The sequence below is a fragment of the Halichoerus grypus genome, chromosome 2 (genome assembly GCF_964656455.1).
Source record: "Halichoerus grypus chromosome 2, mHalGry1.hap1.1, whole genome shotgun sequence".
Classification (NCBI taxonomy): Eukaryota; Metazoa; Chordata; class Mammalia; order Carnivora; family Phocidae; genus Halichoerus; species Halichoerus grypus.
Genome location: NC_135713.1, coordinates 175,997,838 through 176,014,076, shown reverse-complemented (window position 1 = coordinate 176,014,076; position 16,239 = coordinate 175,997,838). Strand labels below are relative to the sequence as shown.

The window sequence follows — 16,239 nt, the reverse complement described above, 5'->3', positions numbered from 1 at the left end:
TTAGTCGGTTAAGCATCTGCCTTCAGCTCAGGTCATGGTCCCGGGGTCCTGGGATTAAGTCCCACATTGGGCTCCTTGCTCAGCGGGGAGCCTGCTTCTCCTTCTGCCTGCCACTCCCCCTGCTTGTGTTCTCTCTCTCTCTCTCTGACAAATAAAAAAATCTTTAAAAAAAAATAGATTCTCTCTCTCCCTCTGCCTTTCCCCCCCGCCCCAAAAAAACTTAAGATATTATAGCTTATCAATATTTGAAGGTGCTAGTATTTTATATCCTTCTGCAGTGGACAAATTGCCTCCAAATTTTAATCTGGAAGATCACTAGAATGACTGAAAAAGGTTTACAACTACATGGCTTTTATATTTTTACTACTTCTATTAGAGTTTCTATACAAATTATTCATATCTTGATTATAAAAGAGAAGATGAAAGTGTAAACACATTATTCAGATAGCATGCAGAATATTACTACCATGTTGTTTCTCAGTTCTATTCAGCCAAAAATGCAAAGCAGAATATGTAACATGTCTTTGGATTTTATTTTGCTTTATTAGCTCCTCAAGAGTTATTGATCTATGAAATGGCAGAGAATGGAAAAAATTGTGACCAGAGACGTGTAGCAATGAACAAGGAACAATATAATGGAAACTTCACAGGTAAATTATGGTGGCTTGGAGGGAGAAGATGTGCAGGTTTAAATGATATCCTTTTCATTGCGGTAAAATAGAAATATATCTAATATTTACTGTCTTTTGTTAATATAATAAGAAAATAAGATTCTTGTGTATCTTATATAAGATTACAGAAGTCCCCCCTGCCCCTTGTCTGCATTTTCTTTTTCCACGGTTTCAGTTACCTGTGGCCAGCTGCAGTCCAGGAACAGAATGATCTATTTTTCAGAAGGTCAGTAATAGCCTAATGCCAGGTCACAATGCCCACATCATTCACTTCACTTCATCTCATTACATAGGCATTTTATCATATCATGTAATCTCAAGAAGGACAGTGCAGTAAGACACTTTGAGAGTTACATTCCCATAACTTACAGTATATTTTTATAATTGTTTTATTATTAATTACCACTGTCAATCTTGCTGTCTAATTTATAAATTAAACTTTATCACAGCTATATAGATACAGGAAAAAACATATTATATATAGGATTCAGTACTGTCTGCGGCTTCAGGCATCCACTGGTGGTCTTGGAACATGTCCCCTACAGATAAGGGGGGACTACTGTAATTATCTTTTGTTTACTCCTCATAGTAAATGAAATTATGGGCCAGCGCCTGTTGGTGAATTTTGGTAGTGATAGCAGAAGCAGCCGAGTCACAGTCACATCAGCAGTGTTCTAGGTACAAGATTATTATTTGTTAATCTTACGGTGTGGTAAGTATTTATTTGGTATTGTTTGGTGCTCAGTTTTATCATGCTATTTTGTAACTTTAGAAGTAAATTATAAAGTTACTTACTACACTAGTCCTAAATACACAAATACCAAAAAAAATGTGATCATTGTGGGTTTATTTAAAATTTTTCATTTGCGACAAATTTATATTTTCACCGAATTTGGAATTTGTGGTAAATTTCAGTATATTTAACTCTTATTCATACATTTACCACACACAAAAAAAAAAGCCCTGAAAATTACAGCTTTTATTTACATAGATGGTTCAAGTAGGAACTTTCCTTAATGTGTTTAAAGGACAATGAAAGATTTTCCACTTCTGTTAATTGTAATGGTTTTCTTTTTGACTTCTAAATTGTTTGGCATCTCAAACATATTGCAAATAATACTCTAGCATGGTGATATCATAGACATTCTCTTATATTGGAAGAAGTGCAAGCTATCTGAAATAGTAGTTTCTCTTTGTCTTGATCGCTACATTGCCTTGCAGAACACATTTTGCAGCACTTATCTGACTTTTGGTTACTCTGATTATTGATAAATTTTATATCATTTCACCAAGAGTTTCAGGATTCAGAGATAGGCATGCATATGTCATGTAGTCTCTTCATATTAGGAGCTTTTGCATGTTATTTTTTTCTTTCCTTTCTTTCAAAAAGCATGTACATTTATGTATTCTTCCCCTGCTGCCCACCCCCTTGGAATTTAAAATTAATGTTAGTATGACACATTTACTCTCCTGTACTGTGGTTTTTGGGTTATTTTTTTTTTTTTTGGCTTAATATTTCCTAGTGATTGTGCTGTAATTGTACATGAAGAACTTCTTCATTATGGCTGCTTAGTATCCCATTGTATGAGTATACCATACTTTAATCACTCCTCTGTCTTCTGCTGTTAACATTTAAGTTGTTTATAATCTTTTGCTTAGACAAGTAACATTGTGTTGAATAAACTTGTACAAGAGACATTTCACCTCATACCTAATCATTCTTAGAAATGGGATTATTGGGTTATAGGGTATATGCATTTGTAATTTTGATAATGACCTTAATTGTACACTTACACACTTATTAAGTGTCACTCTTCTGAAAGCTTTACATACATTAACTCATTTAATCTTTGCAGTGACCCTAAAAAAGTAAGTACTATTTTCATCTTCATTTTGGAGAAGGGAAAACTGAGACAGAGAAAGGTTAACTAACTTGCCCAAGGTCACATGACTTATAGCCAGGATTTGGAACCAAACAGTTTGCCTTCCTATTTTGAACTGTAAACCACTTTGTTCTGTGATATGATACTAATTGCCCTTCATAGAAGGTGGGCTAACTTAGTATCCCGGTAGCATACAAGAAAGGAAACTTGTGTCCTGACAGTAAAGTAATTGCAAAAATAGTTCTCAGAGTAGAGCAGAATCACCTAGCCTGTCTAAGACTTATCATGTGAACACATTTCTTGTTTTTTGAGGTTAATATGCAAGTATCCTTCAAATATGGGATGGAAAAGTAGATAAATTTTGAAAGTGATTGGAAAAAGTGGACATTCTGTTTAAATTTCTGCGCTAATGTTTTTCAGACCCCTCTTCAATGAATGAAAAGAAGAGGAGGGATCGGGAAGAAAGGCAGAATATTGTCCTGTGGAGACAGCCACTCATTACCTTGCAGTATTTTTCTCTGGAAATCCTAGTAATCTTGAAGGAATGGACCTCAAAGTAAAGAGTCTTCCATTACCTTATTTACTAATTTTAGAAATCTTTAACATTCTCCTACTCTACCAACTGCTCTTTCAAAATGAATTAATTAAACATGTTTATTTTCCTTTCTGTAGTTTGGAGAAAAATAGATTAGGGGAACATATTGCTATTTGCTAACTGGATTATTACAGTTGACCCCTGTCTCACATTGAATCTTTTTTATGCAAAGGAGAACATAGGAGATTAGATTTTTTTTTTTTTTTTCTGGCTTTACCTCTAGGGGAAATTGGGCCTGTGTACATTAGATACTGATTCTTCAGTAGGACAGGGTTCAGAATACGTGGCACTTTTACTGATAATTTGAGCCAATGAAAAAGGACTCTGCCATGGAAATGTGTTCTATCTTTAAGTTTAGTACTTATAAGCCCTATTTCAGATACCATAAAGAGCAAGTTGAACTTTTGCATGCCTTATCATTTTGGGCTTGCCTTTCTAAGTTATTATCTTTAATAATAGCATACGTTTTTATTGTACTTACAGTTTATAAAACATTTTGTAACATTTTTCAGTTCATTTGATCCTTAAAGCAACTCTTTGAAACTAGTAAAACAAATATATGATTATAGTTGACCCTTAAACAACATGGGGATTGGGGGTGCCAACCCCCACACAGTTGAAAAATCTATGTATAACTTTTGACTCCTCAAAAATGTAACTACTAATGGCCTACTTTTGACCAGAAGCTTTGTGTATATATTATGTACTATATTCTTATAATATAGTAAGCTAGGGAGAAGAAAATATTAAGAAAATCATAAGGAAGAGAAAATACATTTATAGTACTATACTGTAAAAAAATCCACATTTAGTCCTGCGCAGTTCTGACCCATGTTGTGGTCAACTGTATTATGATTTTAAAAAGAAGAAACAGAATCAGATTGGTTAAGTGTCTCACTCTAAGTCAATACTTAGGGACTCTGACCCAGGTCCTCTAACTTGAAGGCCAGTGCTTTTTTCATTATATTATAATGCCTCTCCCAGGGAGAAGTTGGGATGTAAACAAAATCGGTCTTTTGGGTAAGAGAAAGGCTACAGTAGGGTTTATGATAAGAAATTGGATGTTCTATACCCATGTATCTTCTCTTGACCTCCTTCTATACGCCAAGAGACCATCGTGTTTAAGAACAGAAGAGTTCAGCCCAAAAGAACTGATTCTATAGCTATGCTAAATAACCTAAATGCTTCAACAAGAACTTGTTTTGGGAGTGATAAATCCTGTGAGATATTTCATTTATTTTTGTTTTTAAATTGTTTTTAAGATTATGGCATCGTCAAAGCATTGTGGTGTCTTTTTTACTGCTGCTTGCTGTACTTATAGCTACGTATTACGTTGAAGGAGCACATCAACAGGTAAGAGGTTCAGCAGCTTTTCTGTTCTTGTACCTCGTACCTCCCAAACAGTTTCAAAATGGAACTATTGTGGGTTTGATAAAATTTCTACCCTCCACATTTTTAGACTTGGTTTTGTTTTTTAACTTTATCTCATAACTGATATCTTACTGTCTTTCTTTTAAGACCAAATATTAAAAATATTCTTGTGGCAATTCATGGCTGCTGAGCATTTATATTTGGCATATATCATTTTTATTTTCAGGGATTCAAATGTAACTTTCCTGATGGTGTTTAGTCAGAATAGCATGAATCCTTTAATCAGCACCAAAGTCTTCATATTTTCTATAACACTCTCCTGTGATCCATCCAAACAGATAATATTCATCCTAGATTGAAGGTTAGGTTTTATATGTATAAAAAGGGAGAAGTTCATTTGCCAGTAGTCTATAAGTACAACATAACTGAAAGGAAAATAGGACATTTTGTTAATAACTTTTTTTAAAATAGTAAAACATTAATGTATTCTAATAGGAAATGGTTCTAAAAGTGGTATTGTTTTATTTTTTAAAGCAGTTAACCTCTAGTCGCAGAGTTTTTATAGTTTTAAATGCATTTCTTTTAAATATTTTGAAGAAATCTGTGTGTGTCATTAAGAGTTTGTAAGGAACTGGTTTGATGAATTTACTTGCCAGTGTGAGAGCCTAGAATCTAGTGTCTGGAATGCCTCCAACAAGTCCATACCTCAGTGGACTTCATTCAGCTTGCTCTTGTTTAAAAAGCGTTTTGGTCTTAAACATACAAAAATAATTTTATTCCATTTTTTACTTGAATAAACAAAAATATATTCCATTCACAAATATATAAATAACTGCCCCACTCTCACCACTATTTATTACAATGCTTTCTTAGAGTCTTTGTAACTTTCAGATATCTTTAAAACTTTTATTCTCATAGGTATCTTATTAGTAATTTGCGTTTTTCCTATAAATGTCATTTGCAATAGTAGGACTTTAAAGGTCTAAACACAACAGCTTTATTACAATTAGATTAATTTTTTGCCTCTCTGCCATCACATATAAAAAGAATTAGGTCTCTTGAAAGGGTTTTTACTCTTAATGCTTTCTTCCTACTAGAAACTTATTTTAGTTGGTTTGTTTTATTTTGATTGTAGGTGATAAATAACATTTTTGTTAAACCAATCTGTTGGGTTTTTTTTTTCACTGTATCCTTTTTGTTTTTCAGTATGTGCAACGTATAGAGAAACAATTTCTTTTGTATGCCTACTGGATAGGCTTAGGAATTTTGTCTTCTGTTGGGCTTGGAACAGGGCTGCACACCTTCCTCCTTTATCTGGTAAGAATAACAATAAGCAAGATTGAAAGAGATGTTTTAATTGGTACTTTTATTTCAGAAGTTAAAATTCTAAGATTTTTATTTACTTACCTTTGCATTTTAGAAGCATTCTCATCCTCAAATCAGTGTTTTAAGTTTGATTTAGAATTCTGTTTTGTTTTTCCTTTTGGGTTGAGGATTTAAAAAGAGAAGAGGGAAAAACCTTTGGGCAGATGAGATTGTTTACTTAAATTAATTCAGCCAGGAAATGTTTTTTATCCTTCCAGATTTTGGAATAATGGTTCTTTTGCTTATGCAATTGTTGTTTTAATAGTTGAAGTTCTTTAAATGTACAAAATTCCATGTAAGGCTTAGAGTTAATTTGAACAGTTTACGTTCTCTGTTAATCAGCAAATGAGAATTGGTGTCTTCCCTCGTGTCCTCGAACACCACATATACACACCGGGATAGTCATTTTGGTGTTCTTACTGATTGTGATTAATGAAGTATTATGCATGTAGAATTAAAAGCTTTCTTAAGTCCTTTTAAATCAAAATATAAAATTTACCACTCCTAAAAATACTATTTTACTTACGAAATTAGAGAGATAAAAGGTAGGTTTTCCAAATGTACTGAAATTATAGCAGAGCTAGGGCCAGGGGATGATGAGCAAGACATCTAGGGCACAGAATTTAAATGGCACTTTCAGGGTCATGTAAATATGGGCTTGATGAGTGAGTGTTTCATTAAATTTTGTGCCCTGGATGCCTCTCTTATTTCACTCTATTCCTGTTCCTGAGGAATTGAAAACAATTCCGTATTTGAAATAGCTTGATCTCGACTGGGGAAAGACAAGTGAAAAGTTGTCACAGTGGTACTGATTGCCAAATAAAGTTCAACACGGCAAACACTTCTGATCTTGATGCTTCAATGAAGTCATTTCTGAAGCAGGGAAGATAAGTATTAATGGATGATTGTTCAGAAGGCTGCTGAATTAATGGCCTGAAGAATAATTTGAGAATTGATCTGTAATTCATAACTTCTCCAAGTTTATAGACTTTAAAATCTCAAATTTTAGAATTCTGTTTGTGATTGGTTGCTGATTTTATCCCAAATAGGGACATAAATCTCAGAGAACTAATCCATATTAGTTTTTCTTTAATAATTACAGTTTTAGGAGTATAATGCTATATTAGAGGTTGAGGGAGAAGGGAAAAGAAAGAATTACAGGTTATAGGTTACCTTCTGTTCTTTTCTAGACCTTTCCTCTGAGATTCCTTGGGAAAACCAGATTAAGGAATTCATTTGTAGCATTTGATTAATTTAGAAGTATCTAAAAAGCAACTCAGGTAGCAGATTCTGCCAAATCTTAAAAGGGATTCTAAAGAAACTTAGAAATTGCAGAATAAGTTAAAGAAATTTGAAACAAGGGTTTCATGTTTCCTGTTTCTTTTCATATCCATGAGAAACCTTTATAAAATGACATTTATAAAATGTCTTGATGTGAAACATTATTATTTTAGTTCCATTGATCCATGTATCCAGTAAAGAATTTAGAAACATACAAATAATCATTTATTATAAAATTCATTTGAGTGAAAAGTTAAGTCTTTGCTTCCATAAATTAAGTAGTTCTGCTGGGGGATCAGAGTGCAGATTTAATGGAGTGTGGTTAGGCTTTTCATAAGTGTAGAAGGAATTCTTCAAGAGCTATTTGAAGGAACGTATTATACTCTCATTAAAGTCAGTACTGTATATGTTATACTAGTTTAGCAAGTGTAAAGATTTAACCAAGGAACATCTGAAATTGTGTTGCGTTATACATAAGAGCCATATAAAAGTTTTCTGATGGGGCACCTGGGTATGGCTCCACACTGGGCATGGAGCCTGCTAAAGTTTCTTTGTCCCTCTCCCTCTGCCCCTTCCTCCTTATGCACTCTCTCATAAATAAATAAATAAATCTGAACAAATAAGTAAAAATTTTGTGGCATTATCACTGCTAATAATAACCTGGGGTCCAGAGTGGATCAGGCCACAAAGTAAATTTGATTTTTGTTTGTGAGTATTTAGAATTATTTCATTAAAAAAAATTTTTTTTAGAGATTTTATTTATTTATTTTATTTCATTTATTTATTTGAGAGGGAGAAACAGCACAAGCCAGGAGGAGAGGGAGAAACATGCTCCCCGCTGAGCAGGGATCCCAACATGGGGCTCTATCCCAGGACCCTGGGATCATGACCTGAGCCAAAGGCAGACTCTTAACCGACTTGGCCACCCAGGTGCCCCTAGAATTATTTTAAATGTGCTAAAATTAAGTACAAGTAAAACAACCAGATCTGCATTTTGAATACATGATACTGGCTGTAGTGTGGTAGATAGATTGAAAGTGGGAGAGAAAGAAGATGGGCAGTTACAATAATCCTTCTGAGAGACAGAGGCTTCCTTAGAGGTAGCAGGAAGTATGGAGAGGAGGGGAGATTACGAAAAAGGACTTGCAGAAAGAAGGCAAGCAGAATGATGCCAAAAGATGGCATAAATTTTTTAATATTTCAGAAGAGTGGTTGGAGTGGTATTAGCATTGGGATGAAACAGGACAAATCTTAGAGAAATGTGATTAGTACAATTATAAAGATGTTGTGACTTAGTTACGTGGGAAGGAGCCAAAGATAACTAACTGTTGGTTTTTGACTTGAGTGAGTAGATGTTGATACCATTAACTGAATAGAAAACAGTGTTGTGTTCACTTGTGTATTCAGTATGTATTATAAGTATCTAAAAAGAGAAATTTAAGAGGTTGCTATAGGGGCGCCTGGGTGGCTCAGTCGTTTAGCGTCTGCCTTCAGCTCGGGTCATGATCCCAGGGTCCTGGGATGGAGCCCCACATCAGGCTCCCTGCTCTGCAGGAAGCCTGCTTCTCCCTCTCCCACTCCCCCTGCTTGTGTTCCCTCTCTCGCTGTGTCTCTCTCTGTCAAATAAATAAAATCTTTAAAAAAAATAAATAAAATGAAATAAAATAAAAGGTTGCTATAATTATATTGCAAGGTAGGTGAGATCTTCACCTGATACAAATGGGTTGCTGGTGTCAGTGATTGGACAGAAAAAAAGGGAAATTTGCAAAGGACTAAGAACTCCCCTTCCTTCCTTCGTTCCTTCGTTCCTTCCTTCCTTCCTTCCTTCCTTCCTTTCTCCCTCCCTCCCTCCCTCCCTCCCTTCCTTCCTTCCCTCCCTCCCTTCCTTCCTTCCCTCTCTTCCCTTCCCTTCCCTTCCCTTCCTTCCTTCCTTCCTCCCTCCCTTCCTTCCTTCCCTCTCTTCCCTTCCCTTCCCTTCCCTTCCTTATTTCCCTTCCTTCTGAGTAGCTGGCTGGCTTGCTTTGCTTGCGTTCTTGCTTTATTTTTGGACCAGTTTTAGGGTTGCAGAGAGGATAAAGTTTCCATGTACCATTTTATACACATACACACACACACACAGCTTCCCCTGTTTTGTTTTGTTTTTTAAATGAGGTATAATTGACATGAAATATATTAGTTTTAGATGTACAACATGATGATAGTTTCACTGTTAGTAACATCTTACTTTGGTATGGTACATTTGTTACAATTGAGGAGGCAGTATTGATACATTATTAACTAAAGCCAATTGTTTACATTAGCATTCATTTTTTGTTTTACAGTTCTGTGGGTTTGACAAATACATAATGTGATGTATCCTCCATTATAGTATCATATGGAATAGTTTCACTACCCTAAAAATTGCCTGTGTTCCACCTATTTATTCCTACCTTCCACTTCTCCTCCGCCCACAAACCCTTAGTAAGCACTGATCCTTTTATTGTCTCTGTAAGTTTTGGCTTTTCCAAAATGTCATATAGTTGGATTTACACATTATATGTCTTTTTCTGCCTGGCGTCTTTCACTTAACAGTATGCATTTAAAATTACTCCCTGCTCAGCAGGGACTTGCTTCTTCCTCTGCCCCTCCCTACCGCACTCTCTCTCTCTCTCAAATAAATAAAAATCTTTAAAAAAAAAAAAAAAAAAGAAAGAAAGAAATTCCTCCATGTCTTTTTATGACTTCCTCATTTCTTCTTTTTCTTTTTTTTTAAAGATTCTATTTATTTATTTGACATAGAGAGAGAGAGAGAGAGCACAAGCAGGGGGAGCAGCAGGCGGAGGGAGAGGGAGAAGCAGACTCCCTGCCAAGCAGGGAGCCTGACACGGGGCTCGACCCCAGGACCCTGGGATCATGACCTGAGCTGAAGGCAGACGCTTAACAACTGAGCCACCCAGGTGCCCCACCTCATTTCTTTTTAATGCTGAATAATACTCCATTTTCTGGATGTACCCCAGAGTTTGTTTATTCATTCACTTATTGAAGGACATCACAGTTATTTCCATATTATGGCAATCATGAATAAAGCTGCTATGAACATTCATATGCAAAGTTTTTGTGTGTATATGAGTTTTCAACTCATTTGGGTAATTACCTAGGGGCATGATTCATGGATTGTGTATATTAATTACTGGTATATAGGAAAGCAGTTGACTTGTGTATTAACTTTGTGTCCTGCAACCTTGCTGTAACAATGTTTCAGGACTTATTTATTCTTTAGGATTTTCTACATTGATAATCATCTCATTTGCAAATAAAGACAGTTTTATTTCTTAATCTGTATACCCTTTCATTTTCTTTTCTTACTGCATTAGCTAGGTCTTGCAGTATGATACTGAATAGGAGTGATGGGGGAACATCATGCCTTGTTACCAATCTTAGTGGGAAAGCCTCTAGTTTCTCATCATTAAATATCATGTTAGCTGTAGGTTTTTTGCAAATGTACTTGATTGAGTTGATAAAGCTCACCTCTATTCCTAGTTTGCTCAGAGTTTTATCATGCATCAGTGTTGTCGAAAGAACACTTTTTTAGGGGCACCTGGGTGGCTCAGTGGGTTAAGTATCTGCCTTTGGCTCAGGTCATGATCCCAGAGTCTGGGGATTGAGCCCTGCATCAGGCTCCACTCCTCTGTGGAGAGCCTGCTTCTCCCTCTCCCTCTGCCACTCCCCTGCTTGTGTGCGCTCGTGCTTGTGCTCTCTCTCTCTCCCCATCAAATAAATAAATAAACACTTTTTTAGACAATAATGATCAGAAATGGGTGAAAGACCAATCTAGCAAACAAATTCAATATGTAAAGGTTTTGTTAAAAAGAAATAGAAAGACTCAGTGTATGACATTTCCATTTGACCAGATTATCTTTAGCTTTTAGACTTTTTCATTTAGACATAGGCTTTCCTTCCAGGATTCCTTAAGTGTAACAGGGCATATGAAGAAAAATGAGCATCTACAAAAAATAATTTTCAGGGAAGTTGAGCAAAAGGAAAATACAAGATGTCACCGGTCTTTATTTTTCAATTGCCTGGTTGAGATGGACGTCAGTCAGATTGCAAGAAGTTAACACCACTGTTACTACTACTATTAATACAATAGCAAACTTTATCATCGTCCTTGTCTAGTAATACTAACTGAAGTCGATTCTATTCTTTTTTAATTCTTATTTGGTATTTATTTTTATGGTATACATACCTTTGGGGAGATTTTGCATTCCATCGTATTTAACTCCAGCCATAGATTTGCTTTGACCAATGAAATGTGAGCATAAGTGATAACAATTGCTTCCTGGCAGAAGCTGCAGGGTTTGTCATACTCTTTCACCTACCCATTGTATGAAGATGGAGCCTGAGACTCTATAATGAGCAGATTCCCTTTACCATCCTGTGATGGGTATGTATAGTAAGGGAGAAATAAACTTTGTTAATTTACTTAATTTGGGTTGTTTGTTATTATAGCTTATCCTGAATGATAGACTAACAATTACTGAATGTTTACTATATGCCAGGCTGTGTGCTCAACACTTTACGTGAATTATCTTATGTAGTACTCCCAAGAGGAGGGTAGTCAATAACCAATAGGGTATCAGATGTGGAGGAAAAAAATTACTCAATAAGTATAGACTATCCACTTGTAAACTTTGTAGTTATAGAACAGATAAAATAGCGAGGAAACCAGAAGCAAAAGCAGAATCAAATAAAGGTTTAAAAATTTGCTCTGTGGTATTTAAGAAGCTATTCTAAATAATTTGTTTATGTTTTTAAAACTTAACATTTTCTTGGTGATAGATGATCAACAGAGTTTATCCTTATAGATCACCACTCCTCATTCCTTGTATCTGTGAAGTGTGATTGTGTTTGGAAAGTCCTAATTACACCTCCTTTCATTTATGAGCCTTTATTCTCACATAGGGATGTGATACTAACATTCTCATGTCATATATTTTTGTGCTAATGAAACTGACACATTTTCTATATACATATATAACTCCTCAATCAAGAAAACAAGTGACCATGTGAGGAGAGTAGTCTGGTCAGAAATTTAACTATCCTTTTGATAATAATTTGTAGTAAAATAGGTGAAAAAGAAACCAAATTTAGCAAAAGGAAAAGATTTAATTCCTTTTTTTTTTTTAAGATTTTTAATTTATTTATTTATTTGACAGAGAGAGAGCAGGGAGGGAGAGCAGGAACACAAGCAGGGGGAGAGGAAGAGGGAGAAGCAGGCTTCCTGCTGAGCAGGGAGCCCGATGTGGGGCTCAATCCCAGGACCCTGGGATCATGACCTGAGCCGAAGGCAGACGCTTAACGACTGAGCCACACAGGCGCCCCATAATTCATTCTTCATCATAGTACTCTTTACTAGAAATCGTGGCTTAAAAATGAAATAGGGAAAAAACAACAAAAAAAATGAAATAGGGAAATTTTTCCTATTTAAAATAAGCAGAATTTCCCAATTAGGTTCTTCTCAGTATGAAAGTTACCTCTTTTAAAAGTTTCATTTAGGTAATTATAACTCATTGTACAACTAAATGGTGATCTCGGAGTGTTATTATATTTCCTACAATATTAGATACCTGTATATCTGCCTTTAAAATGGAAAGATTATCTTGGCGTCTGGTTGGCTCAGTCAGTAGAGCATATGACTCTTGATCTCAGGGTTGTCAGTTCGAGCCCCACATTGGGTGTGGAACCTACTTAAAAAAATAATAAATAAAATTGAAAAATTGTCTTGGTTTTTAAGTTTGTTAATCAATAATTTCATTTCTGTTTTAGGTATAATTGAAGTTATAAATTAATTCAGATACCCTGAAGTTTCTTATTACTTCTTTAAACATCAGAAGTAAAAGGAGTTGTTTGATCCACATTAAATTTAATGAAAATCAATAGAGAAAAATGGCTAATTTGGGCTACCATTAAATTTTGTAAATTGATTTGAAAACAGTGGAAATCTAGTAGTTTTCAGAGAACAGATATGTAGCCACAAAGGAAAAGTTAGACACTGTTTACGCAGGATTACTGATTACTAACCAGAGAGTAAAGGAAGGGAAGGGAATGGATTTCTTTTCTCAAGGGTCAAGGGACCTTTAGGTTAGTTGGTTTATTCCATTAATTGTAATAGTCAACAAATGGACTTCAGGAGGTCTGTTAGTGCCCTGAAATTATACATGTTGTTATATGTATTTGCAAATGTGCATCTTTCTGGCAAAAGGGACCTATAAAATTAGTCACCAAAGACTAAGCCATAACAGGTAAGAACCACTCTTCTAGAACTTTTTTCAAGTTCTTCTAGAACTTTTTTAAGTATGTCTATATTTGGCTGCCACTAGGTGGCATTGCTAATACAATCAACGTACGGTACTGTATTTGCAAATTCTATTCTAGATAAATATGAAACCCTCAAAAAGTTCTACTTAGATTAAAGACGTATTCTATTATTTATCTGTATTTACACCTACATAATACTAGTTAATGGAAAATAAGTTTTCCTAATAGTTTTCCATATTCATTAATTAGTTTAACAGTTCTTAGCTTTTCTTTCTGTTGTAACATAAATATTTACAGGTAGGACATACTTCCTTGGCATGGCCAGTTTCAGATATAATGCTGTAATTCCATTCTTTTCTTTATTATTCAGGAATATGCAAGTGATTAAAGGTGATTTTGTTATGGGACTAAAATCTTTCATTCCTATCATGGAAGGTGATAAGGCATATTAAGTGTCAAATAGCTGGGTTTGAATGCTTGATCAAATATTACTAGCTGTGATATTTGGCAAGTTTCTTAACTTTTAAACCTTAGTTTATTCAACTGAAAATGGGAATGATAATAATAGTACCTACTGCATAAGCCTGTTTTGAGAATTAAATGAAATACACATGAACACTTTTCAGTTCAGTGGCTAGTATAAGGTCCTCAAGAAATGATAGCTACTATTATCATTATTCTTACTCTGATTTTATTTAAAGAGCAATCATTTCATTTTACATATTTTAGCTATTATTCTTAAACAATTATTTTTTTTTTAAAAGATTTTATTTATTTATTTGACAGAGAGAGAGATAGCAAGAGAGGGAACACAAGCAGGGGGTGTGGGAGAGGGAGAAGCAGGCTTCCACCGAGCAGGGAGCCCGATGCGGGGCTCGATCCCAGGACCCTGGGATCATGACCTGAGCCGAAGGCAGACACTTAACGACTGAGCCACCCAGGCGCCTCTATTCTTAAACAATTATAAGCAACATTTCCCACAATTGATTTATAATGCAACAGTGTGTCAGCATAGTTGAAAACCACTGATCATTATTCCATTTCCAGTGATGATAGGTTAGGCAATTTGGATCAATTCTCTCATGAAAAAATCTTTAAAAGGTTAATAAAATTTAAAAACATCTGTTTAAAGGTATCATAGAAATTAAAAAACAAAAAGCAAAGAATTACAAGGCCAACCTTAGTGTTAAAGAGGAAGCCTTGAGAGGTGATACTGGACAATGATATGCCTTGATAAACCTGCAGGCTTTGCATTGGAACCCTAAGAGGCCATACTTTAAAGGTAAGGATGGATTCGATATAAATTAGCCCTTATAGGGACTAAAGCTCAGGCTTAACTCTTAAGTCTGAAGGAAAGGAAAATCATCCTAGGCTTCACCTTAACTATATTTTTTTCATATATAAATCCAGCACTCAATCAAAAGTAATCAGATATCTGAGGAGACCAGATAGTTGATCAATCCAAAGAAATAATAGGAACAGATCCACAGGGGATTCATTTAATGAAGTTATTATACATGTATTTTAATCTAAAAGCAGTGTGTTCAAGGTAATAAAAAACAAGTTTGAATATTTTGGCAGAGAATTGGAGACCATAAAAGAAAGCCAAATGGAAATTCTAGAATTGAAAAAAAACATAATAACTGACATTAAGAACTCTATTATTGGACTTTCAGTAGACATAGCTAAAACAGGACTAATAAACTGCCAAAAAGGCCAGAGAAAAATGTCCAGAATAAAAAGAAATGGAGAAAAAAAAGCATGGTATTGTCAAAGAAACTCCAGTAAGACTGATTTCTTGCTGTCATTAATTTTGTTGAGAAGTCAACAGCTGACAGTGGAATGGTATCTTTTTTTTATTTTGAAAGATGCATTTTTTAAAAAAGATTTTTAATTTATTCATTAGAGAGAGAGCAAGCAAGTGAGTGAGAGCATGAGCCGGGTGGGGGGGGGGCGGGTAGGGCCAGAAGGATAGGGAGGAGTAGACTCCCTGCTGAGCAGGGACGCCCGATGCGGGGCTCAATCCCAGGACACCAAAATCATGACCTGAGCCAAACGCAGCCACTTAACCGACTGAACCCCCCCAGCCACCCCAAAAATTTATTTTTTATTTGAGAAAGAAAGAGCACAAGAGCAGGAAAGGCAGAGGGAGAGAGAATCCCAAGCAGACTCCGCACTGAGCCCAACTCTGGGCTCAATCTCATGACCCGGATATCACAACCTGAGCCAAAACCAAGAGTCGGAGGCCCAGCCAGCTGCGCCACCCAGGCATCCCTGGAATGGTATCTTTAAAGGGCTAAAAGAAAATAGTTAACAACAGAGGATTCTATACTCAAAGTAACCTGTGAACTGTAAAGTAAAGATACTAGCAAACATTCTCTAAAGGAAATACTAAAAGGTGTTCTTTGAATCAAAGGAAAGTGATTCTGATTGAAGCCCAGTGATTCTGTATTGAAACCCTGTGTTGAAAAGGGTAAATATATGGATAAATTTAAATTAAGATGGATGGTAATGATAATGTCTTGAGAGATTAAAATATATAAAGAGAATTAAAATACATCATCTACAAATCAGATTGTAGTAATTGAAATTACTGAAGATTATTCTAAGGTATTTGCATTGCCCTGTTAAAGGCAAGATATTAATTTACATAACATGTAATAAACAAGGACTTATACTGTTTAGAGTAAGCACTACATGGGGCGCCTGGGTGGCTCAGTCGTTAAGCATCTGCCTTCGGCTCGGGTCATGATCCCAGAGTCCTGGGATCGAGCCC

At 35.4% G+C, this 16,239-nt stretch overlaps 1 protein-coding gene across 10 annotated transcripts in view; it reads left to right on the top strand.

Annotated features, from left to right (window-relative positions):
- VMP1 (vacuole membrane protein 1) overlaps nucleotides 1-16,239 on the top strand; it is a 137,050-nt gene that overhangs the window by 20,861 nt on the left and 99,950 nt on the right. For 6 of the 10 annotated variants that reach the window (XM_078064409.1, XM_078064366.1, XM_078064370.1 and 3 more), the window contains 5 exons: nucleotides 549-650; nucleotides 847-897; nucleotides 2,975-3,110; nucleotides 4,412-4,502; nucleotides 5,727-5,837. In XM_078064409.1, coding sequence (XP_077920535.1) covers nucleotides 575-650; nucleotides 847-897; nucleotides 2,975-3,110; nucleotides 4,412-4,502; nucleotides 5,727-5,837 — 465 coding nt within the window. In that variant the 5' untranslated portion in view covers nucleotides 549-574. The remainder of the gene's footprint in view (nucleotides 1-548; nucleotides 651-846; nucleotides 898-2,974; nucleotides 3,111-4,411; nucleotides 4,503-5,726; nucleotides 5,838-16,239) is intronic. The other 4 variants (XM_078064384.1, XM_078064393.1, XM_078064398.1 and 1 more) reach the window with 1 other exon arrangement.